We start from the raw sequence: 26556 nt of genomic DNA, 5'->3' as shown, positions 1-26556 counted from the left end.
GCGGTTGAGAGCACTGGCTGCTCTTCCAGAGGACCCGCGGTTCAATTCCCAGCACCCACATGGCAGCTCACAACTGTCTGTAACTCCAGTTCCAAAGGATCCAACACCCTCTCACAGACGTACACACAGGCAAAACACCAATGCACATAAAAGAAACATAAATTATATATAATAATATAAAATAAAACTTATAAAAAGAAAAATATTATTGAGATAATGCTCACAGCATACTGTTACAGGAATGCTTTCGTTAGGAGAGAGAACTCTAAAGACACCAACAGGCTAGGACTAAAATGTGAATACAAATGAAAATATTGATTTTTTTATTTTTAGGTTTTTTGAGACAGAGTTTTTCGGTGTAACAGCCTTTGCTGTCCTAGTCTTGTTTGTAGACCAAGCTGGCCTTGAACTCACCTGCTTTGCCTCTCAAGTGCTGGCATTAAAGGCGTGTGCCACCATGCCTGGCTGAAAATATTGATTTACTTTTAGGATAGGACAATGGATTATTTTGGTCTATAATATTTCATATACATGTGAAGTGCCTGTTTAATATAATATCTTCAGTGAACTAACATCTTCTGCAGGGACACTGGAGAATCAAAATACATGATTCTGAGCTGAGGGGAGATGGCTCAGAGGGTTGGCTTGCACCTCTGGACACCCCACAGCCACAAAAAGACTTAGATGTGGTGGTGTGTGTCTGTAACCCCAGAACTGAGTGCTCTTCTGTACAAATACTGCTGTATAAGAACACTCAGAACCATGTACCTTGCGTGTCTTCCTTACTCAATCTGCACATTCTGTTATTATATTTATGTATGTATGTATGTATGTATGTATGTATGTATGTATGTATGTATTACATATGCTCAAGCAAGAGTGCCACCACATATGTGTGGAGTTTAGAGGACCACTTTCAGGAGTTGGTTCTCTCCTTCTACTATGCAGGTCTTGGGAATTGAACTCATGGTGTCAGGCTTGGCAGCAGCACCCCTGTACCATCTTACTGGTACTGACTGGCCTTGTCCCTTATTCTTCTGAGACAGGCTTTCTCACTGAACTTAGAGTTTGCCAACTTGGCTAGACTAGCCACTAAGCCCCAGAAAGTCTCCTGTTTCTGGTTCCCTGGCACTGGGGTTATAGACACACATTGCCTCATTTTGTTGTTGTTGTTGTTTGTTTCTTTGATTGTTTCAGTACAGGATCTAGCCATGTATCCCTGGCTGGCCTGGACCGCACAGAGATCCAGTGAGAGGGTTAGTAGGGGATCTGAGTTCAGGCTCTCATACTTTGGGGGCAAGTATGTCACTGACCGATCTGTCTTTTCAATCACACATCAGGCGTTATAGTCTGAACTCCTCGTGACCTCCCACGATCCAGCAGTTTCTGTTAAAAGTAAACTGGCCAGCCTGGTCTACAAAGTGAGTCTAGGACAGCCAAGGCTATACAGAGAAACCCTGTCTCGAAAAACCAAAAAAAAAAAAAAAAAAAAAAAAAAAAAAGTAAACCGAGGGAAGGGGACCTTGCATGGGTGTGAAGAGCAAGAGGAGCCGGGGTCACTGGACTGTCTTGGGGACTGGCCAGCACAGGGACAGCTGTAGGGACTTCTCTCTTCATATTCCATCCCCTGGGGTCCTGGCCTGAGGGAGGGTCTCGTTCCTCTTTCAGCCTTCTTGCCCAGGACCTTTCCAATAATTTTGTCTTCTAAGTTTATGAACTCTTGTCTTTTACATGAGGACAGTGTGGGGAGCCGGAGGGGGCTGGGCAGTAGAAGGAACTCCCTTTTAGATGAGGGTCTCAAAATAGGAATCCCTTGGAGACACCATCTGTCTTAGACCCGACTAGGGAAGAGGAGGCAGCAGATGAAGGGTGGGGGAGGGACACAGACAAAGCTCTGAGGTAGGAAGGGGAGGCCCGCAGAAGCCAGGGTGCAGCAGACCCTGATATCACTGCAGGAAATCTGCGGCTCCTCGTCTACCACCAAATCCATCTCTGTGGGGAGCCATGCTAAATTCTGCCATGTCAGAATTCCGGTGCTTAGGCTGCACGCTGTGACCTTCCAGTTGCTGAGCTTTGCTGGAGGAGGTCTTTGTATTCTAGGCTGTCCTTGGACTATTTACCTTTGAAAGAAATAGGCACAACCATCTGTAATGTGATCTGGTGCCCTCTTATGGCCTACAGGTGTACATGCAGGCAGAACACTGTATACATAATAATAAATAAATAAATCTTTAAAAGAAAGAAAGAAAGAAGTAGGGAAATCCCTACTGAGAGACACCCAGAGGGTTAAGGAAGTCCTTACAGAGAGCTACTCAGAGGATTAAGGAAGTTCCTACAGGGAGCTACTCAGGCTATTGTGTTCTTCTTGCCTTGGGAGCTAGGGAGAGAGGATTCAGAACAGATCCTATTGACCTTGCTTTAAAAAGTCTTACTTGTCGGCATTAAAGAGAGTCTTGATCAGAAATTTCCAGGCCTGATTCGTTATTTCTCACATCTCTGTACCCCACTTTCAATTCCCACTCCCTCTTTCAGGTGAACCCTGGTTCGACTCATCCCCCGGGCCAGGACACATCACATCCCTCATTCCAGACACCGCAGTCCCAGAAGGCTGAGATCCCGGGGACGCATTCTCATGTCTGGGAGTCAGGAACTGCCAGGCCAGCAAGTCGTTTCAACCAGATCCCAACGAAGACTATTGTGAAAGCTTCCTTCTGCTTTGTTGACTCTTGGGTTTTCCGGATTTCTAATTGTGTTCTTCCCTAGGTGTCTTAGTTCCTTATGACAAAATCCCAGCTCAGCCCTGCTGAGTTATAGGGAAATATCTGGGGGGGGGGGGGAGGGGGGTGCACAGTTAGGTCTGGGAATCCCAGCCAGAGAGCCCAGGCACTAGTGTGGATAGGCAGCCGTGCAGCCACATGGGGTCCAAACAGGGAGGTGCTGATGGATCCCTTTAGTCACTTGACAGGCTTGCATTTACTCAGTAAGTGCTTGATCAGCACACCTCATGGGCCTGCTCTCTGCATGGGCAACAGGAGATGACTGTGTTGGATAGCTTTACATCAACTTGACGCAAGCTAAACCCATCTAGGAGACGAGATTCCTCAACTGAGAAAGTGCCCCCATAAGATGGGGCTGTACGCAAGCCTGTGGGGGCATTTTTTCATAATTAATGATTGATGTGGGGGGGCCCAGCCTATTGTGGGTAGTTCCATCCCTGGGCTGGTGGGCCTGGGTTCTGTAAGAAAGCAGGCTGAGCAAGCCAGGAGGAGCAAGCCAGTAGGCAGCACCCCTCCATGGCCTCTGCATCAGCTCCTGCCTCCAGGCTCCTGCTCTGTTTGAGGTCCTGTCCTTCCTCCCTCTTCATTAAAAGAGGAGGTAGATGGATCCATCATATATGGGTGAGTTTTGGTCTCTGACAAGATGGCTGAACATTGGCCATATAGCCTGTCCCCAACATGTCCTGACTTCCTTTGATGATGAGGAGTGATGTAGAAGTGTACGCCGAATAAACCCTTTCCTCCCCAAGGTGCTTTGGGTCATGTTCTTTTATCACAGCAGTCGTAACCCTGACTAAGAAAATGACGAAGACATTGATCCCAGATGTGAGGAGTGGCCATGAAAAAGGTTATGGAGTGAAAGTGACTTCCACTGGGAATCAGCAGGGAAAGCCACCAGGTTCTGTGCTGTGGGGCGTCAGATCTCCCCAACAGGTTTTACTAATAGAGGCCGGGCTGACTCCACACCCACTAGCCACAACCCCAGGTTTTTCTTCTCTGCCCACTTTAACTAACAATCCCCGGGGAGGTGGAGAAGGTCTTTGGTTTTAGTGAGTACTGCAGGGTGTGTACGGCAGACGGGAAAGGAATTCAAGGGGAGTGGGAGTGGAGGAGCTCAAAGGATCGTGTGGAGATTGAGAGCGACTTTAAGAAGGGGATGGTGTGTGGTGCTGTCTCCCAGGAGGTCTTCCTGGCAGTGGACAGTGCCTAGCTGGACAGAGAGAGTTGGAAAGAGGGGCCACAGCAGAGCAGCTGTCCTGGGCGCTTGTGTTCCTGTGAGCCAAGCGAACATCACAGTAGCTGGGCCGGAGTACTTTTCTGAGGTCTCATCTATGCAGACTGACTTCTGGGCAAGAGGGTCCCACTGCAGTCTCCAGGTGCTAGCGCAGTAGGAGAGGAAGGTTAAAATCTGAGCTGGATACCCCATCTGAGGACCGTCCAAGGGGAAAACTAAGAAAGTTACTCAGCACCCATCGGAGAAGCCAACACTTGGCCACCGGAGACAGGCTGGAGGGTCAACCAGCAGGGAGAGAGGCTTTGCAGAGGCCAGACACTCCATCAGGGGTAGCTGCTCTCCCCTGCTTCTCCCTTTCCGGGGAAGGTGCTGGGGCGCATCTCCCAGCCAGTCCTTTCTCCTTCCCCGCTTTTTATTTCTAGCCGAACAAGATTCTTTCTAGCTCAAGTCAATCCTTGGATGAGCAGGGAAGATGAAATGAGATTTAAATTGAGTTTGAGAATAAAGCGTCAAAGGATGGAGGTTTAACAACAGAAAGTGATCCAAAAGTAATGCAATCTGCCCAAAATGTCATTAAGGGACAGAAAAGGGAAACTCAGCTGTGCATGGCTGGAGGCAGAGATTAGGCTTAGAGCTTCATTACTGGGCCCCATGGAGTCGAGCCGCCTCAGCCCACTGGTTCCACAAATAAACAGAATAATTGAAGTGCAGCATGGTGGGCCAAGTTTCACTCAGGCGATTGGCTGTGGAACTTGGAGTGGGGGGGGGGCGCTTGGGAGGTGTGTGTGTTTGTGTGTGTGTCACCGCCTTGTGTCACTCCCCCCCCAAGAGGGTTGTCAGAGGAAGAGTTCGAGGAGGAAGTGCCCTGAACTGCAGCACTGAGAAATGGGAGGAAAGGAGGTAAGGGGAAGGTATTACCAGGTAGAGGTGACAGTGCGGGACATGTGGGGACTGAGCTAGGACACGAAGTGGAAAGCTAGTTAGAGGTGAAGTCTTGGAAGCCCAAGGCTGTGTAGCCTGGGGCGTGGTGCCTCATACCTTTAATCCCAGCACTCAGGAGGCAGAGGCAGGTGGATCACTATGAGTTCAAGGCCAGCCTGGTCTAGAGTTCAGGATAGGGAAGATAACACAGAGAAACCCTGTCTCGAAAAACCAAAAAAAAAAAAAAAGTGATGGTCCTGGGGAGCCAGTGAAAACTTTGGGAACACAATCAGGCTTCCATACTAGTTGGGATTATTTTTTAATTAATTAATTTTTTGAGACAATGTTTCACTATGTAGCTCTGGCTGCCTTAGAACTCACTATGTAGACCAGGCTGTTCTTGAACTCAAAGAAATTTATTCTGCTTCCTGAGTGCTAGGATTAAAAGCATGAGCCAGCATGGCCCAGTACCCCCCTTTTAAAAAAATAAAACTTTATTGTAATGAACTTATGAATAAAAAAAATCAGGGGGTTAGAGAGATGGCTTAGAAGTTAAGAGCACTGGCTGCTCTTCCAAAGGTCCTGAGTTCAATTCCCAGCAACCACATGGTGGCTCATAACCATCTATAATGAGGTCTGGTGCCCTCTTCTGGTGTGCAAGTGTACATGTAGGCATAACACTATACATAATAAATAAATCTAAAAAAAAAAAAATCAGCTGGGCGTGGTGGCACACGCCTTTAATCCCAGCACTTGGGAGGCAAGAGGCAGGCAGATTGTTGTGAATTCGAGGCCAGCCTGGTCTACAAAATGAGTCTAGGACTGCCAAGGTTACACAGAGAAACCCTTTCTCAAAAAACAAAAAACAAAACAAAACAAATCATCTAGTGAGATTCGTCAGACCCTAAGCCTACACATCTCAATGAACATCTATACAGTTGGAATAGCCTTTCTGAAGCCATAGAGCTTCACATTGGATTTTATACTTTCACTATTAATTATATTTTGTGCACTTATCCACCACAAAAAATCCTGACAAGTGCATGACAGAGTTAAAATCTGAAAAACAATTACCTTTACATCCTTTTTTAAAAAAAATCACACATATACACAGATACTCAGACACACACATATAGACTTACACACACACACACACACACACACACACACACACAAACACGCAAGGGCAAGTGTACATGTAGGTACAGCACACTGCATAGGAAAAGGAACAGGAAGTGGTACATATTAGGTGACGGTGAGGGACAGATGCAGGGAAACGACTCATGAGTAGAGCTGGGTTTTTGGATGGTAGATGTCGCCCACTCTTACCTGCAAGCATGCTCCTCGGCTACTTGCCTGCCCCCCACCCCCCTGCTTCTCACAAAGGCTGCTTCCTCCAGGCTCGGTCACCGTTCTTTCCAGCATCTCTCGCCCCACTCTACCTCTATTGCTGGACTCTTCCATTGATGTCATTGCCACCTCCCCTGAAATCATCTCCTTACCCCATCCTTCCTCACTCTCTTCTCAGCCCAGTGCCGTTTTGTTCTTTCCCTGGGTCTCACCACAAGCATCTCCTAGGGATTTGTGTGAACTGAAATATCTTCCTTTTATCTTGTCTGGCCTGCACCCCATGGGGCGACACGAAGGCTACTATTTATTCTTTCACACATTAATTTAAGATGCTTTAATTGCCGCTATGATATGTTTTTATATAATATAATTAATGTTTTAATTCTGTGTACTGGCTTCCCCCAGGCAGTTCTGTGAAGGGCCCAATTTTGGAATCAAGCAAATAAGGAATAAGCAATAGTTGAAGTTATCCAGGGGTGCTCCCTCCACCTCCAGGGATGAAACCAGGCTTGTTTCCAAAGGGGATGGAAAAAGGAAAAGTTAGCTTAATTTTTCTCTTCATCCTGGATGTCTTCGGGTGGCTTTCATGGAGACTCCTGGGTCCTGAATGAGTATTTCTGGCCTTTTTGTACGTGACCACCATCCTTTCTACCTAGGAGGCCACTGTAGCTTGAAGACAGTACTGAGACCAACAGAGTGTGTCCCACTTGCCATCTCCTTTGTGATGGGGCCTGTCCCTGGGGGTGAGAATTGACAACCTGTTCACATACTCACTATGGGCCTCAGAGGGAGGACAGTGGCACCAGTGACAGGCAACAAGATGGATTCCAGAGGGAGGAGACAGACAACGTAGAGGAACCTGGCCTGCAGGCATATGCTCCTCAGCCATTCAGCTGGCCCTGTGCCCCCTCAGGAAGGCAACTTCTTCTGAGACTTCTAAGTCTGGAGTGAAGACAAAAGAAGCTGTGATTATGACTTTGTAGCCAAGGCTGCCACGTGGTTTGAATGAGAATGGAACCAAGAGGCTCATATGTTTCAATGCCTGGTCCCAGCTAGCGGAACTGTTTCGGAAGATTAGGAGGTGTGGCCTCACTGGAGGAAGTGTGTCGCTAGATGTGGGCTTTGAGGTTTCAAAAGCCCATGCCAGGCCCAGTCTCCCTCTACCCCCTCCTGCTGCCTGTGGATCAGGATGAGAGCTCTCAGCTGCTGCTCCAGTGCCGTACGACTGACCCTCTAAAACTGTAAGCAAGCCCCCAGTTAAACGCCTTCTTCGTAACTGCTTTGGTCGCGGTCTCTTCACAGTAATAGAACATCAAGTAAGACAGGCCCCACGCCTGGGGTTAATGTAGCATTCTTTCCCTCCCCACTTTTCCTTTTCTTTGCAGCGTGGTCTCTCAGCATGGCTTGTATGTCCAGAGTTTGGAGGATCAGCATCCCAAGCACCATCCAGTTCAAGTTCCTGGGAGGAGACTGAGATGGGGAAATTGAGCCTCGAGTGAACTCAGTGCATCAGGGCCCAGAGCTTGGACCAGAAGCCAGGCCACCCTAGCTGCAGAGCAGACGTTTGCCCTGGCTCAAAAATGGTGGTGGTGGTGGTGGTGATGGTGCTGCAGGGCATGAGATGAGGATCCCACATGCTGGAGGGAGACAATTAAGTCCCCTAAGATGTCCCCTGACTCCCATCCATGTACTCCAAGGGGAAGGGGGAGGGGACAGAGAGAGAGAGAGAGAGAGAGAGAGAGAGAGAGAGAGAGAGAGAGAGGGAGAGAGGAAGAAGAACGAGAGGGAGGAGGAGGAGGAGGAGGAGGAGGAGGAGGAGGAGGAGGAGGAGGAGGAGGAGAGAATACAATGATGAACAGTGGGTTGGTGGTACTGGGGAGACAGAGGACACCCAGGATAAAGTGCCTGCCTGCCTTGCAAGCATGAGGACCAGAGTTGAGATCCTTGCTCCACACGCACCACCCAAACCCGGCAACGTTCATGGAGGAATGGGGGGGTGGTGGTCTCTATCTTGTCTTCTAACATTTCTCAAGGGGCCTGTGATCCTGCGAAAGACTGGTCCACAGAGTAAACGCCTGTCTTCAGACTCCAGCTTGGAGCTGGGCTGGGCTGATAGAAGGCAGTGGAGGACACATGGGTGGCATACACTCATGAGAGGATGGGACGCTGCCCCTACACGTGGGAATTTCCTTCTCAAGAAAGAGAAACTGAGAAGGGAACTAATTTTCTTGAATTGCCTCCTTGCTCTCCAAACGGCCTTTCCCGGTTTTTTTTCTGGGTTTGCAGTGTTGCTGGGGACTTCCTTAGACCTTTCTGTCCCCATTGGACGCTTTCGGTTCTGCAAAGATTCCCAGCGATATTGAGGCGGCGGGGCGGGGGTGGGGTGGGGACGGAGGGTCCCGAGGATGTAGAGAAAGGGCTCCCCTTCGGGATCATGCCTCTTTCTGTCACCTTAAACTCCTGGGGGAAATCAGACTCCTGGGAAGGTCCTGGGGGGAAATCCCTGCTCTGAGACTAGCCTAAGGCCCTCTACAATTGGTGCCCGAAGACCCAGCCCCTTTCCTGGGCGGGGCCTCCTGGCAGGGACTTTAGAGTTTCTAGCGGCCTCACCCGAAGTCCTGTGATCTGGCAGCTCTGATCTCGCCCCGCAAAGATGCCTTTGCCTTGGCAGTACGCGCTCTGGTGCTGCTTGCTGACAGCGGTGAGTGGCTTCTCTTTTGACCCCAAAGGGGGTGAGGGATTTGAGAGTGGGAGACGGCAAGAGGAGAGAAGCCTTCGGGAGTGGGGATGAGCTCCTCCTAGCTGATTTGGGGAAGGCTGGACGGGGTGAGTGGGATGGGCAAGAACTTTTTGGTTTTGACTAAAAAATGATGAGGTGGGCTGCCCCCCTCTCCTCCCGGGAGGGTGCAGTTCTGTTCGCAATTAGTCCACAGAAGGTGGTTAGAGAGGGCACATCCACACAGCGGTGCCTGGACAGCTTTATCTGATCCAAGCCTGGCCTGAGGAACTGGCCACAAAGACTGGAAAGGGTTACCAGACCGGAAAGAAAATACCCTGGCTAGGGGAAGGGGCAGGCCTGGCCTGTTTCCTGTCACTCCCATTGGTTGTCTTCTCCTTGCCAGTTGGGGTCACTTTTGTCCAGGGTCCCAGGTCCACCATACCCCTATCTTAGCCAAGCCAATCTAGGAGGCATCCCCAAATTTGTGCCTCTGCCCCTTGAACTTAAGACGGCACAGGAAACGCCCAGAGAAGGAGAGGAAAAGCTATGGAACCCGAGAAAGGGTGACGGGATCAGAGTAGGTTTCTCCAGGCGCCAGAAGGGCTCAGACCCAACCAAGCACATCTCGGGGATTTTCAGAAGCCAGCACTTGATTCACTTTTGCTTTAAATGTATTTCTGCAGTTCCTCATTCTGGAGGCTGGGAATCCCCTGACTACCTGAATCCTATCCCCACTCCTCCGGCTTGGCTCCCTTTGCTTTCAAGCACTGTAGGTTGGATTTGGTTGGAGAGAGAGGGGCTTATGTGGGCAGGTGTCATGCTGTGCAGACCTGCAGCTGGGACAATTAGTGCCCTAAGCACATATCTGTCACTCAGCTGATCTAATCTATCACAAGTGGGCCTCAAACTCATGATGTAGTTGAGGATGCCTTTTGGTTTATTTTTTTCCCTCGTTGTACATGCGTGGTTTGTATGTATGTGTGGGTACATGTGCGCACTTGCACGTGGTGGCCTGGAGCTGATATCGTGAGTCATTCTTGGACTCTCTCCCACCTTACTCATAAAAGCAGGGTCTCAGTGAAACCCAGAGCTCCCCACATGGCATGTATCACTAGCCAGCTTGCCCTGGGGATCCCCTGCTTGGGCCTTCTAGGGCTGGGATTGCAGGGAGGTCACTACAAAGACCTGGCGTTTACAGCTGTTCTGAGGAGCAGAATCCTGGCCCACACGTGTATGTGGCAAGCGTATTAATGGCTGAGCCGTCTCTCCTGCCTTTGGATTTCGAATCCTCCTGCCTCCACCTCCCTAGTGCTGGGACTGCAGGCATGCATCACCAGGCTTAGTTTTATGTGGCACTTAAAGTGGAGCCCAGGGCTTCATGTATGCTGGGAAGTCACTGTATCAGCTGGGTTACATCCCTAGCCAAGGAGTGTAGGTTCTGCCATGTGGTCCAGCAAGGGTAACTGTGGAGGTCAGCTACAGGAAAGGAGAGGAGAGAGGAGGGGAGGGGAGGGGAGGGGAGGGGAGGGGAGGGGAAAGGAGAGGAGAGGGGAGGGGAGGGGAGGGGAGAGGGGAGGGGAGGGGAGGGGAGGGGAGGGGAGGAGAGGGGAGGGGAGGGGAGAGGGGAGGAGAGGAGAGGGGAGAGGGGAGGAGAGGGGAGGGGAGGGGAGGGGAGGGGAGGGGAGAGGGGAGGAGAGGGGAGGGGAGAGGGGAGGAGAGGGGAGGGGAGGGGAGGGGAGGGGAGGGGAGGAGAGAGGAGGGGAGGGGAGGGGAGGGGAGGGGAGGGGAGGGGAAAGGAGAGGAGAGGGGAGGGGAGGGGAGGGGAGGGGAGAGGGGAGGGGAGGGGAGGGGAGGGGAGGGGAGGGGAGGGGAAAGGAGAGGAGAGGACAGGGAGAGGGAGGGGAGGGGAGGGGAGGAGGCAGATGGTTTACAAGCTTTCGGGTGTTTTTTTTTTTTTTCACCCTAGTCAGTGGTTCTCAACCTATGGGCTGATTCTTTGAGGTGGGAGTTGTCAAATGACCCTTTCACAGGGGTTGTCTAAGACCATCAGAAAACACATTTATATTACAACTCATAACAGTAGCAAAATTCCAATTATGAAGTAGCAACGAAAATAATTTTATGGTGTGGGGGGTCACCGCGACATGAGGAACTGTGAAGAGTTGCAGCGTTAGGACGGTTGAGAACCACTGATCTAAGCAATAGCTTTTAGGGAGGGAGCCAGGACACAGGAGGAGGGTGGAGTGGGGGAGAAGTGGGCGTGGGCCTTTTGGGAGGAACGGAGGAAGAAATGGAGGCATGATGAAGGGTGGTCTGGACCACCCAAGAGCAAAGTCAGCCTTTGGAAGCCCCCAGTCTGGGCTCCAGGTAGGGGCTGGGCCCTGACAGAAATAGCGGATGCTATTTATTGAGGCCTTCCTGTGCGTGGGGCTGTGAGTGAGGCTGCCAATAGCCTTCACTTGGTTTCTCCTGACTTCTCTGTTACACAGATGACCAAAATGAGTCTCAGAAAGGGGAAGAGTTTTGCCTAAAATCTCTAGACATGAGTCTGAGTCTATATCTGACTTCTCTGCCTGCCATTCACATGGCAAAGGTCTCCAAGCTGTGGCCCTGAGACATTTTGTTGAGGGAGGACCAGTGCTTTGGGGAACGGACACTGGGGCTGACAAGCCACCAGAAGGAAGGTGTGTCGGTCGTTCCCCCCCCTCCCGCTCATTCAAAGATGCCATCTAGGACTTTTTCACTGCTCTGGAAGAAGGGTGGGACACCTGAGGAGGTGCTGCCTGCCGAAGATGCAATGTTGGGGGCAGGAGCTTTCAGACGCATTTCATTAAGTAGTTTGCTTGGATGGCCAGGTTGGATGAGACCCTTTCAATTTCCTGGATCCTGGACAGTCAGATACCAGGGTGCAGGGCCTGCAAGCAGACACTCATCTGTGTGAGCTCATTAAAAGTGGCCATTTTGTGCCAGGGTAGACTGCCAGGCCATGCGCGTATGTTCTTTCACATTCTCCTACCCTGACCTCCAGGGCAGGTGATGAAACAGGGCTAGAGAGATGGCTTAGTGGGTAAGAGCACATCCTGGCTGCCAAGTTCAGTTCTTACTACCCACATTGGGCTGGCACATAAATAGAGTAATAAAATCAATCATTTTTTTAAAAAAAGATTTAATTATTTTTATTTTTATTATTTATTTATTTATTTTTAATATTTTATTTAATTTTAACTTATGTGCATTGGTGTGAGGATATCAGATCTTAGCATTACAGACAGTTGTGAGCTGCCATGTGGGTGCTGGGAATTGAACCCAGGTCCTTTGGAAGAGCAGGCAGTGCTCTTAACCACTGAGCCACCTCTCCAGTCCCAAGATTTATTTATTTATTTATTTATTTATTTATTTATTTATTTATTATACAGTGTTCTGTCTGCATGTGTGCCTGCCCGCCAGAAGACGGCACCAGATCTCATTATAGATGGTTGTGAGCCACCATGTAGGTGCTGGGAATTGAACTCAGGACCTCTGGAAGAAGCAGTCGGTGCTCTTAATTAACCACTGAGCCACCTCTCCAGCCCCATAAAAACAAATCTTTAATGGAGAGGAAACACAGTTTAACAAAAGCAAAAATAATTAGTGTGTGATGCAGAATGATGGGCGTCATGTTTGAATGTGGGCTACGCACAATTCCTGGCCATGGTTGTTTCTAGAATGTAGCCTGACTTTAAGGAACACCCATGCAGGCTGGAGGGGATGGCTCAGCAGCTGAGAGCACGTGCCGCACTTGCAGAGGGCTGGAGTTAGGTTCCCAGGGCACACACTGTGCAGCTCGCAACCCTAGCCCCGAGGGTATCCAATTCTCTCCTCTGAACTCTGAGGGCACCTGCGCTCACACATGCACCTATCCACACATCTACCTATAGTTAAAAAAAAAAAATCTGGTGGCTAGAGAGCTGGTTAGAACCTTGTTGCTCTTGTAGGGGCCGCAGGTTCAGTTTCCTAGCACCCTCACTTGTCTCACAGGCAACCATGACACCAGTTCCAGGGAATCCCGTGGCCTCCTCTGATCTTCAAGGGCACCAGGCATGGGCGTGGTGCAATGTTCAGACTGCAAGCAAAACACTTGTACACACAAAATGAAATAAATGAATCTAAAAAACAAAAAAATTAAAGTCTTAAAACCCTCACATAAAACGGCAAGCATAAGGTTGCAGAGAGCCCGCAGTGGCCTCAGCACTTGCATGAGGACCTGCGCTCATCCCTGCAGGCCGCGTAAGGTGGTGTGTGATAGCAGAAGCCCCGCCATCCCGATGCTCCCACAGGGGGGCATGAGGTGGCCACAGGAAAGTCCCCAGAAGTTTTCAGGCCAGCCAGCTGGGCATATGCAGTTGAGAACAACAGAGAGGCCCTGTTTTAACAAGGTGGGAGGGAAAGGCTGAGGCCAGTGTTGTTCCCTGACCTCCCCACACTTGGATTATGGCAAGTGCATGCTCCAAGTCACAAACAGGGCAACGTGAGTGTCCGCATAGCAAAACACAAGGCCCACTTTATGGTTCTTTTAAAAAAAAAAAATCTTTCATACTTTAAGAAAATTAACTTTATTACACTTATTTTACTGATATTATTTGCATGCATGTGCACATGCATGTTTGAGTACCTTAGTATGTGTGGAGGTCAGAGGACGAATTATGGAAGCCAGTCTTTCCTACCGTGGGGTCCTTAGGGAATGAACTCAGGTCAGCAGGCTTGGCAGCAAGTGCCTTGACCTGCTGAGCCATCTTGCTGCCCTGTCCTTATTTTTCAAGGAGCAGGTCTCTGGAGCGTGATCATAGTTAATGCCTCTTTTTCTTTCTTTCTTTCTTTCTTCTTTCTTTCTTCTTTCTTTCTTTCTTTCTTTCTTTCTTTCTTTCTTTCTTTCTTTCTTTCTTTCTTTCTTTCTTTCTTTTTTCTTTTGAGACAGGGTTTCTTTGTGTAACAGCCTTGGCTGTCCTGGAACTTGCTTTGTAAATCAGGCTGGCCTAGAACTAACAGAGATTCTCCAGCCACCCGCCACCAGCTTGGCTAGTTAGTGCCTTTCAAAGACTTGCTAATCCCCCTTTTAAAAACTAAAATCAAGGGGCTGGAGAGATAGCTCCGGGGTTAAGAGCACTGGCTGCTCTTCCAGAGGTCCTGAGTTCAATTCTTGGCGACCCCATGGTGGCTCACAACCATCTATAATGAGAGCTGGTGCCCTCTTCTGGTGTGACAGTGTACTTGCAGGAGACTACTATATATAATCAATCAATCAGTCTTTAAAACTAAAATCAAGAGTCAGGCAGAGTAGAGGCTCTCAGCAAGTAAAGCTGTCATGAATCTGTTGAGAGTATTTTTAGGGTTTCTTGTAATTTATAGGAAGTGATACTGGCTGTCTCTTGAGGCAACAATAGACGATTTACAGTTAAGAGAAGGGTGTTTAAATTAGCAAGGGGCAGGTCACAGCATGGGTGGTACCCGGATGTTGTAGAAACCGTGAGAGTGAAACACAGTTGATGGAGAGAGAACATGTTGAGAGCTTTGATTCTGTCCCTGGGCAAACATCTCAGCATTGCTGCTGCTCAGTGTTGCCCTCTGTAGAGGCTTCTTGTCCTGCTGGCTTCAGGTGATGGGGTGGAGGCCAGCTCAGCCAGCCGCCTCGGGACTCTAGACTTCTGAAGTGATGGCATCCCCCCTTCCGGCTGGATCTTGGGAGCACTGAGGGGTCAAGTGGATCCATTCAGGTTAGAGAGTTCTGACTTCTTGCTTCGTGAGATGGCAGGAAGACTTCAGGTGCTTTTTCTAACCATGTGGCAGTGAAGTGCAAAACCAACAGGCCCCGTCGTGTGTGTGTGTGTGGGGGGGGGGCTGTCCTTTCTGCTTTGGAGTTACACATCTGCTACAGCCTGTGTCTTGGCTAAACTTTCAACATGCCTGTCAAAGACCCCGTCCAGTTACACACTTCTGTTTTTAGGTCCGCCTAGGACAGTGCATTACATGCAGCGACAGACAGTACCTTCTCGATGGCCGGTGCTGCGATTTGTGTCAGCCAGGTGAGATGACCCCTCTTCTCTCTTGGTTCGCTGGCAGAGGCAGGACCTCATATACGAACCGTGAACTCAAGTCTAAAATGACCCATTTTCCCCACCTGCTTCCTTGACGCCAGGCTCCCCGCTCACGTAGGGTCTGAAACGTCCCCTCTCAAGCCCCAGTCCCCATAGGCCCGGCCCACCGGGTTGTGACGTAAACTGAGTCACAGGATTGGCTTGACCCTGTCTCCTTTCCTCCTGTTTTTCAGGAAAGAAACTGGTGAGCGATTGCACGGATCTGGGGGAGACCCAATGCCGTCCGTGCAACTCAGGCGAATTCTTAGCCAACTGGAACAGAGAGATACGCTGTCACCAGCACAGACACTGTGAACTCAGTATGTGGGGGCTGCTTGAGAACTGGGCTCATGATTCCTAACGTTGAAGTCCCTCTGGTTTTAGTAGCTAGGGTCAGTCCTGGTGAGAATGGAGTCTGGGTTGAATGAGTTAGTTAATTGTTACCGGTACTAGGATGAGAGTCTTTAAAACAAAACAACAAACAAAACAAAACAAAAGAGCAGACGATGTGAGAAGTAAGGCCCTTGGTGTGGTCCCTAGGGCTTTCCCATCCTTCCGTCTTGTCTCTGCTCAGATCAAGGGTTTCAGGTTAAGAAGGAGGGCACCTCGGATACAGACACCATTTGTACCTGTAAGCAAGGTCAACACTGCACCAGCGATGACTGCGAGATGTGCGCTCAGCACACACCCTGTGGCCCTGGCTTTGGAGTCAAGCAGATGCGTAAGTGGCCTGCCTGGGCAAACAGCTCTGTGGGTGGGAGAGAAGAGCTGGGGTTGAGAGGTGGCCTGCGGGGTAGGGGGGGGTGGGGGGCAGGGGCAGAGGGGGGCGGGCAGAAGCTGAGGGTATAGACACTGTCACCTGCGCTGGCATCTTCCTTTTAGTTAACAGGAAATGGGATCTTTCAAACTCTGACCTCGCTCTGGGCAACTTCCTGGGGGAGGGGAGGGTTGACTCCTGCTGGGTTGTGGCCTTCAAGGGCTGCCACTGCAGTATGGGCCAAGGAGCTGAAGGCAGGTGCTCTTTCCTGCCCTACGGGTCTCCTGCCTCTCTTGGGAGTCAGACACTGGCCCTCTGCTGATGCATCCTCCATACATGCTCCCAGCCACAGAGACCACTGACACGGTCTGTGAGCCCTGCCCAGCCGGCTTCTTCTCTAATGGGTCGTCGCCTTTTGGAAAGTGTCATCCTTGGACAAGGTACAAGGGTCGCCTCATCCCGACTAGCTGTACTGTGGGTCCTGTCTCGGTCTCTTTAGCCACTTGCTGTTCAGTCCCTGCTCCACCATGGCCACACTCAGTCATGCGTGAATGTGACCTTGTGGTTGGCCTAAGGGATGCTTTCTGCTTTTTTTTTCTGGCTTGCTCTTGCTTAGTTAATAGAGCTTGTTGATCTCCATGTTGTCGGCGTCTTGTTCTTTTTCTTCTTGTTTTTCTTCTTGTTCTCCTTTTTCTCCTCCTCTTTTGTTTTTTTTGTTTTTTTTCCAAGACAGGGTTTCTCTATGTAACCTTGACTCTCCTGCACTCAATTTGTACCAGGCTGGCCTTGAACTCACAGAGATCCACCTGCCTCTGCCTCCTGAGTGCTGGGATTTCAGGCATGCACCACCGTGCCCAGCTTCCATATCTTCTTGAAGTCTTTCTTCTTGAGGCATCATGACACCTCTTTTTCCCTTTTTCTGTTGACTTTCTTGGTATATGCTTGCTCGTGTGTGTGTGTGTGTGATATCAACTTGGTACGTTGCTCCTCTGGTACTATCCACCTTTCTCTTTTTTTTCTTTTCTTTTCTTTTCTTTTTTTTTTTTAGACAGTCTCTCACAGGCCAGGAACTTGCCAAGTAGGCTAGGCTGCCTGGCCAAGAGAGTCCTAGTATAGGAATACAACCACTTGCCACCAAGCCTGGATTTTTTTTTTCTTTTCTTTCTTTCTTTTTCCTTTTTTTTTTTTTTTTTTTTTTTTTTTTTTTTTTGGTTTTTTTGATACAGGGTTTCTCTGTGTAGCCTTGGCTATCCTGGACTCACTCTGTAGACCAGGCTGGCCTCGAACTCACAGAGATCCGCCTGTCTCTGCCTCCCGAGTGCTGGAATTAAAGGCGTGCGCCACCATGCCCGGCTCTTTTCTTTTTCTTTAATGTGGGCTCTAGGGATTGAACTCTGGTCCTCAGTTTTCTTAGAAGGTGAGTGCTTTCCTGACTGAAGTGTCTATCTCCCTAGGCCCCTCTTGACTCTTACTGGTGTTTGTCGGCCTTTGTCTGGGTTCTCTTCTCCAGTCACCTTTCCCCAGCTCTCCTGGGCTGTCTTATCTACATCCATAGCCCCATCTGCCCCACCCCCCACCCCCCCTGGATCTGTCGTTTTGGGCCCCAGAAGGTCAAGTTCCACTGCTGAATGTAGTGGTTTCACCAACACCTCAAAGTGTATATCCAGAATGGGGCCGTAGCCAAGCAATCCCTGAGGCCCCAAGTGACAGGCAGGTTCTGGCTCTAGGCAGTCATGTAGTGAGCCGTCATCCACTTCAGTCAGGCAGCTACATCTGGTCTGAGTGTCTTTGCAGCCCACCTCCTCAGTCTCTAGCGTGGTCACCTGAGTCTGGGCCTCATCATCGCGGAGCGGTGAAGGCTTTGTTTCCTCACAGGCCCCCGTCTCTGGTGTCTCCCCTGGCTGGCCCAGCATCATATTGCCATTGTGAGCTTCCCTAGCTCCCTTTGGGTCAGGACGCATGATTTAAAGCACACCATGGCTCTCTGCTACTTCTGGGAGGAAGTCCAGACTCCTTGGCATGGGGCTGGGCTTCCAGCTGCATTTTCCTGTCTCTTCCCTAACACCCTGCCCTTGTGCCCCAGCACACTGTTTATTCTTTTGCTTAAAGTCTCCCAAGGGAGGACCCTTAAACACATGCTCCATTAATTTTTTACATTTTTTCAAATGGGCAAACCTTGCCCCGCAGGCTGTTTCCCCAGCACCCTTCCCAGAGATTCCTGCTACTAAATGAGCAAATAAACACACGTACCCACCCTCCTCCGCTCGCCCAACCCCACCCCTGCCCTGTGACAATTTTATACAAGTGTGCCCAACCATCTATACTTTGTTTACTGCTCACTTTCCCCCAAGGCTAACAGCGACTTCTTCTTCTTCTTCTTCTTCTCCTTCTCCTTCTCCTTCTCCTTCTTCTTCAAGACAGGGTTTCTTTGTGTAGCCTTAGCTATCCTAGACTCACTTTGTAGACCAGGTTGGCCTTGAACTCATAGTGATCCACCTACCTCTGCCTCCCAAGTGCTGAGATTAAAGGCCTGTGCCACCACACCCAGCCACCACCACGCCCTGCCGGGCTAACAGCTTCCTAAGTGGAGAGTCACAGCCTCTCTGTTCCCTCTCATCTCTGTTTGGAATAGTGCCTGCCTCACTAGTGGGTCTTAGCTAATCTTAGAGGTTTCTGTCCTGGAGTCAACTGTGCACCCACCACACTGCCCTCTTGGCTGCTGTGTGCTGCTGCTACCTTTTGGGGCCCTCCTGCTCTTCCTTTGGGGACACCTTAATCTACCTCAGTATGTGTGGGACCCTCAGGAACTGGGATGTCCCTACTTTCAGGAGGCTTCAGGCAAAGGTTTGTAAAGGTGTTGAGCGCTTTTCTTACATGCGCTTTTTCTGAAGCTTTTCTGCCACCTCCTCTGGTTTTTCCTTTGCCATGTCCCTCTCTGTCCACCTCTCCTAGGACCACCCATCCCACATCTCACACCACCACTCCTGTCCTGCTTCTGGCTGGTCACTCTTCTGTGTATCTCCTCCATGAGCTGTTGGGGGAGGGGGGGCAGGTCTTCTCCTTAGTTAGGTCATCTGGCTGGGCACCAAGGACACTCTGTAGCTGCCTAGAGCGTCCTTCCTGGGGCATACCACCACATGTGTCACCCACTTGACCTCCCACTTAGCTGCCTCCAACTTTCACATCTTTCAAGGCTTTCTGATCTCCCTTTCATGAAAAAAAAAAATCTTCCCAGGAGACCCTTAAACCAGAGCTTCTTAATGGGCCCCCGTTTTGCTCTCTGTGGGACACTGGCCACAAATCTGGTGGCACATTTCAGATGCCACAATTGATTAGGGGGCTGTTTCTGTCATTTGGCTGGTGGAGGCAGAGGCACTGTTAAATATCCTGGGAAACGTAGCCCATTTCCCAACACAAAGTACCTGGAGGTGGCAAGGTTGAGAAGCCTCACCTTAGAGCAAACACATCTTCTCCCATTCGTCCTGCCTTGAGGGTCTTGCTTCTGGACCACGCCCTGTCTGATTTAGCTCATATCACAAAGCCCTTAGCATCCACACTCCTGCTTATGCCCCCTCCAGTAGGGCAGTAACCTTTTTCTTGTGAGTTCCTGCCCTTCCCATAATGACCAGCTCGGGCTGCTGTACCGTAAGTCATGTTCTCTGTGTATATGGACTGGCTGCTTGCTGGCTGAGTCCCCTGGGCTTGGGAAGTCTTATGGTTTGGGGCCCATTTCTCTCTCTTTCCATCCCTCCCTCTGCTCTGCATGTGTGTGTGTATGTGTGCATGCACATACATGTGTACACATGTGTCTTTGTGCAGCTGTGAGGCCAGAGGGCTGATGGTTCTACGGGGAGGAACGAATCAGACTGATGCTGTCTGTGGTGAGTCCAGGGGAGACTGGGTCCTGTAAAGTGTCTGGGAGGCAGGGTCAAAGGGAGAGACCGTGGCGCACAGGGGTCCTGGGCGAGGGGTGAGAGCAGGAGACAGTTTGGTTTGCCGTACCTTAGCTCCTGTCTTGGTGTCTGTATGAGTCACACCCCTGCCTGAGCCTCAGTTTCTTCAATTGTGAAATGGGTTGACAGCAGCTTCTACCTTACTCGGGTGCTGTAAGTGCCTGGCATGGCACTTTGCAGCTTGGGAACTGTGGGTGCTATTCTGCTGCCCCGTTCCTTGCCTGAGATGCGGGCACACGGTGACACTGTCATCGGCTAGCCTCAGTTTGGATGTTAGGGTGCAAAGCTTGACTAGCGGCATGGACCACAAACTCAGATAACAACAGGGACTAGGCTGCCACTGAATGAGGGAAGAAAGATGGCTGAGAAAGCTAAGTCTGGGGCTGGAGAGATGGCTCAGAGGTTAAGAGCACTGTCTTACTCTTCCAGGGGTCCTGAGTTCAATTCCCAGCAACCACATGGTGGCTCACAACCATCTATAATGAGATCTGACGCCCCCTTCTTGTGGGCAGGCACACACAGGCAGAATTATATACATAATAAATAAATTAATTTAAAAAGAAAGAAAGAAAGCTAAGTCTGGCAAGTGGGCCTGTCAGCACAGCTACTTAGAAAGATGAGGCAAGAGCTTTGCACGCTCAAGGCTAGGCCCGGGGAAGTTTAGGAAGACACTGTGTCAACACAGAAAGTAAAAGGAGGGGTGCTGAGATGGCTCAATGAGTTAAGCTTTTGCTGTGCCCCTGGAGAGGTAGAAAGAGAAAGCCACCTCCTGAAAGGTGTCCTCTGACCTCTGCATGTACGCCATGGCACATGCGCATGCACACACCTCATGTACACACATACACACAATAAAAGTAAATAAAAAATTAAAATCTTTTCCAGCACTGGAGTGGTGGTATTTGCTGCTCTTGCAGAGGACCTCACTTGGTTCAGTTCCCAGCACCCACATCAGGCAGCTCACAACTCTGCATAACTCCAGCTCCGAGGGATTCGATGTCTCTGCTGGCACTAGGCGCACACATGGTGCACATACATACACCTAGGCATTCTCAGATATGCATAAAATAAAAATAGATAGAAATTTAAAAACTTACCTTAAAAAAAAAAAAGAAGAGAGCTGGGGTTAGAGCTCAGTGGTGGAGAACTTGCCCAGCATGTGTGAGGTCCTGGGCTAGACCCCTGTACTTTCCCAGCATGTGTGAGGTCATGGGTAAGACCCCCCAACACTTGTCCAGCATGTGTGAGGTCATGGGTTAGACCCCCAGTGCCACAGAGGGGAAGGAAAATAAAAGTACAGTCTCTTTGCTTTTTCTCAAGATTGACTTTGGGTTTTTTTTTTTTTTAAAGCTGAAATTGGAATGGAGTGAGAAAAACACTTGAGCTCATATGTAACATTTAACAAAATATCTCAAAGGGACAGTAAGCAAGAGAAAACAACATTTGATATCATAGTAGGAAAAAATAGAAACAAATGTAAAACAAAAACCGTGATGAATAAAATAGCAAGTTTTAAAACTAAGTAGGAGCTGGGCCTTGCCAGATGCTGCTGTGACCATCTCAGTTCATCCTAATCTCGGCCCTGGCTCCAAAACAGGTTTATTTAAAAGCCAGTGAGTGTTTTCTCCACTAGTGTCTGACTCCCAAGCTAGGAGCTGGGTGTGGTGGTAGAGGCCAACAGTCCCATTACTTAGGAGTCTGAGGCATAAGAACCCCAAGTTCAAGGCCAGCACGAGCCACTTAGTGAGACCCTGTGTCAAAGAGGACTAACCTTGATGACTGATGGTGTGTGTGTCCTTCACTTTTGTGGGGAAGTGGTTGCACCCCTTGCCTCTGAGACCACCTGCCTTTTGGTCTTTTTATTTGTCACTTAGAATAGCAATGGAGACACAAGACATACTTTGTTTCTCTCTTCCACACTTCCATAGCAGACATAGCAATGCAGGCACTGGAGTTGAACCACTCCAGCTTAGGGAAGGGAGTGTGAGAGGCAGGCGGGCACTCAGGCTGCCCCGGCACCACACAGCTGATGGATCCCAGGTGGGAAGTTGGCTCACAGGGGGCTGATCATCCCAACTGGAATCTCCCAGGGCTAGGAAACAGCTCAAAGGGTAGAAGTGTTTATTGTGCAAGCATGAGCTAGGCACAGTCACACTGTGACCCCAATACAATGGGGGGGGGGGCAAGAAGAAGAATGGCGGTAGCTTGTTGCCTGCCAGACTAGCTCCAGGCTCAGAGGAATGCTCTCCCTCCGTAGGAGGTGAACTTTGACAGAGCAGGACACCCACGTCTTCCCTCTGGCCTCTGAATGTGTGCACAGGTGCACACACCTATACATATACCAGGCCCACATACCCCCCAACCAAGATGGAATATCTCAAGCTATAAACATTGGCAAATACCACAAAGCACTTTCAAAGGTCCCTAATGGCCACATTACCCACAATGCTACTGCTTGAAAGCTCTGATAGCAGGAGGCCCAAATTATAGAGGATGCTTTGGGCAAGGACTGGGAACACCTGCCAGTGGGAACACCTGCCAGTGGGAACACCTGCCAGTGGGAGTGCCCACCAGTGAGGTCCACTCAAGTCTGTCTCTTCAGGTTTCCAGCCCCGGATGCGAGCCCTACTGATCATACCCGTTGTGATGGTCATCCTCGTCATCGTCTTGGTGGTGTCTGTCTACATCAGTAAGTGCCCAGGTGGGGGAAGGGAGGGAGGACCCTGCACTGCAGTGACTGATCCTGACCAGGCCTCCCAATGCCCCATCCCTTTTTTTCTCCCTAGCAAAGGTGGTCAAGAAACCAAAGGATGATGAGGTAAGCCATCCCTGAGGGAGAGAAGCTGGACGGAGTGAGCGGTGGGCAGGCAGGGAGGCTCATGGCATGGGGAGACAGACTCCTCCTCCTCCTCAGTGGGTGGAGTGCTTGCTCCAAAGTATAAGAACCTGGGTCTGGATCCAATGCCCATGGGGAAAGAAAAAAAAAAGCCTGCAATACCAGCACTGTTGGGGGAAGTGGACACACAGATTTCTGGAACTTGCTAGCAAGCCAGTCCAGCTGCCATGGGGTACTCCAGGATCCAAGAGGGTCCCTGACCCAGAAAATAAGGTTGATAGTGAGAGAAGACAGCTGATGCCGACCTCTGGCCTCCAATACTGCATACATGGGCTTGTGGACCCACACCCACACCCAGTGCACATACACCCAGCACCACACTCCACACACACACACACACACACACACACACACACACACACACACACACACACACACACACAGTGGGCTCCTCCCACCCGCTCCCTTCCTCCTACCCAATCACTTCCCCACAGAGCGGAGCTGGGCACCATCGTCCGAGTAACGGGGCTGCTTGGGGAAGTCCCACCTTCGGGGGCCAGTAGGTGGAACCAGAGGGGCAGTTTCTCCTTCCGCTGGCTGACTCTGGCTCTGGAAGTTTCCTGCCAAATTTCATGTGTCCAGCAGGGGGCAGGAAGCATCCAAGAAATCAGCTTTTATATTTCACCCACCCCCCTCCTCCCCCACTGAAGAGCCTTGGAGGAGGGGCTTCCACACCTCAGGGGTAGGATGGCTCTGTGGCTAGTGGTGACCTTGCATCTCATGCCTTGTCTCCCCAGGCCTTACCTCGTGAGGTTAGATGGCGTCAAGATCCTGTGGAGATAGATTATCCTGGCCACAACACTGCTCCTCCAGTGCAGGAGACGTTGCATGGGTGTCAGCCTGTCGCACAAGAGGACGGCAAAGAGAGTCGCATCTCGGTGCAGGAGAGACAGGCAGCGTGGGCTTGAGGCACCTGGTCTGAGCCCCAGAACTGCTGTGGCGGCGATGGCAGGAAGGCAAGGGCCTGGCTCTGATGACTGCTGGCATGTGAGGCTGGAGAGGGTCGCAGACACAGCCCAGGGCAGCCAACTCTCATGCCTGCCCCTGCTGTCATCTCATCTCTCTCCACTTGCTTTTAAAGATGGAGGAAAAGCCTGGGCATCGGGGGCGCACAGTGATATAGCCACAGCGTGCAGTGTGCAAATGCTGCAGGACGCAGAGATGTGTCACTGCGGCTTTCCCCGTAAGGAGTCATGGATGTGACACGGGAGGCACCTGGTTGCCCATCAGCAAAGGACTGCCTAAATAAATCTGTAATATATTTGTACAACAGGGTCTCAGAAATGCTAGCAGGTCGGGGAGGGGGCTGGTTAGAGAAATGGCTTTTAAAAACACATGCCAAGGCAGGTAAGATGGCTTTTGTGGGTAAAGGAACCTTGTCGCTGAAGCCTGATTATCTGATTTTGATCCCTGACATTACATGGTAAAAGCAGAGAACCAAATCCAGAGGCCATTAGACATCCATGTATGCTCTGTGGTATGTGTGACTGTGTGTGCGTGCCTATGTGTGCGTGCATGAATGTATGTGCCCGTGTGTGTGTGTGTGTGTGTGTGTGTGTGTGTGTGTGTGTATGCACATATCCTAAGATGGATGTGGTGGTAGATGTCTGTATTCCCAGTACGCAGGAGGAGTAGCAGGAATTCAAGGCCAGCCTTGGCTATATAGTGAATTCAAGGTCAGCATGGGCTACATGACAGCGTCTCAGAAACAAACATTAAAGAACAACAACTAAAACCAAAACCAAGCACACAAAGTCCTCACATACCCTTCGAACAATATTTGTATGCTGTAGGACAATGTGTAAGCAGGCTACATATTATATTTGAACACAAACTATATAGATATGGAAGGAAAGCTATGTTACCGTGAATACATGTGAATACCGTGAATACAAAGATTCCAGACAAAACATTGAAACCCCCCAGCTGCAAGCATGGTAATAATGGGTCTAAAGAGAGTCCCATCTCTCTAGTGATTAGAAACAACAGCTCCTGCAAAAGACCTTGGCTTGGTTTCCAGCACCTACATAGTGGCTCATAGCCATCCAATTTCAAGGGATCTGATGCCCTCTTCTGATGTCTATGGGCATTGCACACATGTGATACACATACCACACAGGCAGAACACTTGCTTGTACATATAATATAAATGAACTATTTTTTTTTAAAAAAGAGTGATATGGGGTGGTGTGTGTGTGTGTGTGTGTGTGTGTGTGTGTGTGTGTGTGTGTGTGTGTTGGATTCTCATAATGCTTCCTTTTCCCCCAAAAGGACAGTAGATTCATATAATGCTTATATTATTTTTTTAAAAAATCATCAAACATGGACAAAGGAGACTAAGGATAGACATACTGGGTGATAAGATATTACCTTTGCTGTTAGGCTGGAAGGATTAGGGTAGTTTCTGAGCTTAAGTAAGAGTGTCCCCAGACTGCTATGCCTCCAGGAAATTTTGCCTGTGTGCTCTCTCATTCAGCAGTAAGTTTGCAAGGTTCCGGGTTCACAGAAACAGTCTTCCTGAGCAGGCAGGGGCTGTGTCCCGTTTTGCAGGGGTGGAAGTGGGTACAGAGAGGTGGACTGACTTGCCAACGGTGACACGGTTGTGTGCAGTGGCCCATGAATTCTTGGTCCTAAGCTGCTGGGAGATCTGCCTGCCTCTCTGCTTTCCAGAACCTAGCCCCGATATCATCTCAAAAACAAACATTAAAAAGCAACAATGCCGCCCAACACAGCTTTCAGGGAGATCCTCAGTCCCCTGCTGCCTTCTGACCTCCCCAACGCTTCCCAGTCAGATGGTGCCCTCTCCTGCCCCATGACAGCATCTTGGGATAAAAATAGATCATCTTCTTCTCTTTTCCTGCTGTGCCAACTGAGGGGGAGCCTAGCCAGGAGGAGCAGCAGATGGAGTGGGAGCAGAGGGGAAGGGAGGAAGGCTGGGGGTGGGGGGGGGTGGGCGGGGAGAAGGAGGAGCCATGCCAAGGAAGTGCCTTAGAGAGACTCCTGCACAGACTCCCACTGAGGGAGGTTTAGCCCACGGGTCTTGGACTGTTATGGATACCCGCTGAGGTCCCACTGCTTGGAGCGTGGGGATGGCAATGACTGGTCCTGATGGGGGATGGGGATGGGGATGGGGATGGGAGAGTGAAGCTGAAAGCCAGGAGAAGGACACCTGGCTTTGGCAGTCTTCCCAGAAGAGCTTCCAGGGCCATTTGGAGGCACCAGGTGGAAGCTTCAGTTTAGAAAGCAGAGCAATGTGTGGCGGGGGGTGGGGGGGTGGGGGGGTGGGGGGTGGGGGGGCGGGCTTCGAGGCCCTAATCCTCTTCCCCTGCCTAGAGCCCAAATGTTGGTGGCAGTGTGTGTGTGTGTGTGTGTGTGTGTGTGTGTGTGTGTATGTGTGTGTGTGTGTGCTCGCACGCACGCGTGCGTGCATGTATATATGTTGGATAGAGACAAAAGACCCATCTCCCACCTGTTATCTGAGTGATCTTCGGCAAGTTACTGTCACCCCTTTGTTTCTCAGCTTCTTTTTTCTTTTTTCTTTTTTTTAATTTATTTTTATTTCATGTGTATTGTATGTACATCTGTGTGAGGATGTCAGTTCCCCCCTGGAACTGGAATTACAGACAGTGGTGGACTGACATGTGGGTGCTGGGAATTGAACCTGGGTCCTCTGGAAGAGCAGCCAGTGCTCTTAACCATGGAGTCATCTCTCCAGCCCACTTCTCAGTTTCTTTACCTGGTGGAGGGCAGCTGTCACATCCTCATGGCTGGTGCTGTTGGGGAAGCGTGCTCCCAGACTCTCCTCTAGGTTAGGGGTTTTTGGACTGAAGGAACACAGTGAC

General features: G+C 50.1%; 1 protein-coding gene across 1 annotated transcript; it reads left to right on the top strand.

The window, feature by feature from the left end:
- Nucleotides 1–8829: 8829 nt before the first annotated feature.
- Nucleotides 8830–24156, top strand: CD40 (CD40 molecule). The gene is made up of 9 exons (XM_084777689.1): nt 8830–8983; nt 14982–15060; nt 15306–15431; nt 15686–15832; nt 16215–16308; nt 19688–19749; nt 22421–22507; nt 22605–22636; nt 23452–24156. Exons 1-9 carry the CDS (start codon nt 8936–8938, stop codon nt 23620–23622), a joined length of 846 nt encoding a protein of 281 aa, XP_084633815.1. The 5' UTR covers nt 8830–8935; the 3' UTR covers nt 23623–24156.
- Nucleotides 24157–26556: the final 2400 nt, after the last annotated feature.

This window comes from Acomys minous (assembly GCF_964271855.1).
Source record: "Acomys minous genome assembly, chromosome: 3".
NCBI lineage: Eukaryota > Metazoa > Chordata > Mammalia > Rodentia > Muridae > Acomys > Acomys minous.
Note: the sequence above shows the minus strand (reverse complement) of the source record. Positions and strands in the feature narration are given on the sequence as shown.

Bases quoted from the DNA above. Each gene is read 5' to 3' on its own strand.
- CD40 (XM_084777689.1), top strand. From the start codon at position 8,936: ATGCCTTTGCCTTGGCAGTACGCGCTCTGGTGCTGCTTGCTGACAGCG. The intron at 15,061-15,305 runs GTGAGATGACCC...CCTGTTTTTCAG, and splicing joins CTGCGATTTGTGTCAGCCAG to GAAAGAAACTGGTGAGCGAT. The intron at 15,432-15,685 runs GTATGTGGGGGC...GTCTCTGCTCAG, and splicing joins GCACAGACACTGTGAACTCA to ATCAAGGGTTTCAGGTTAAG.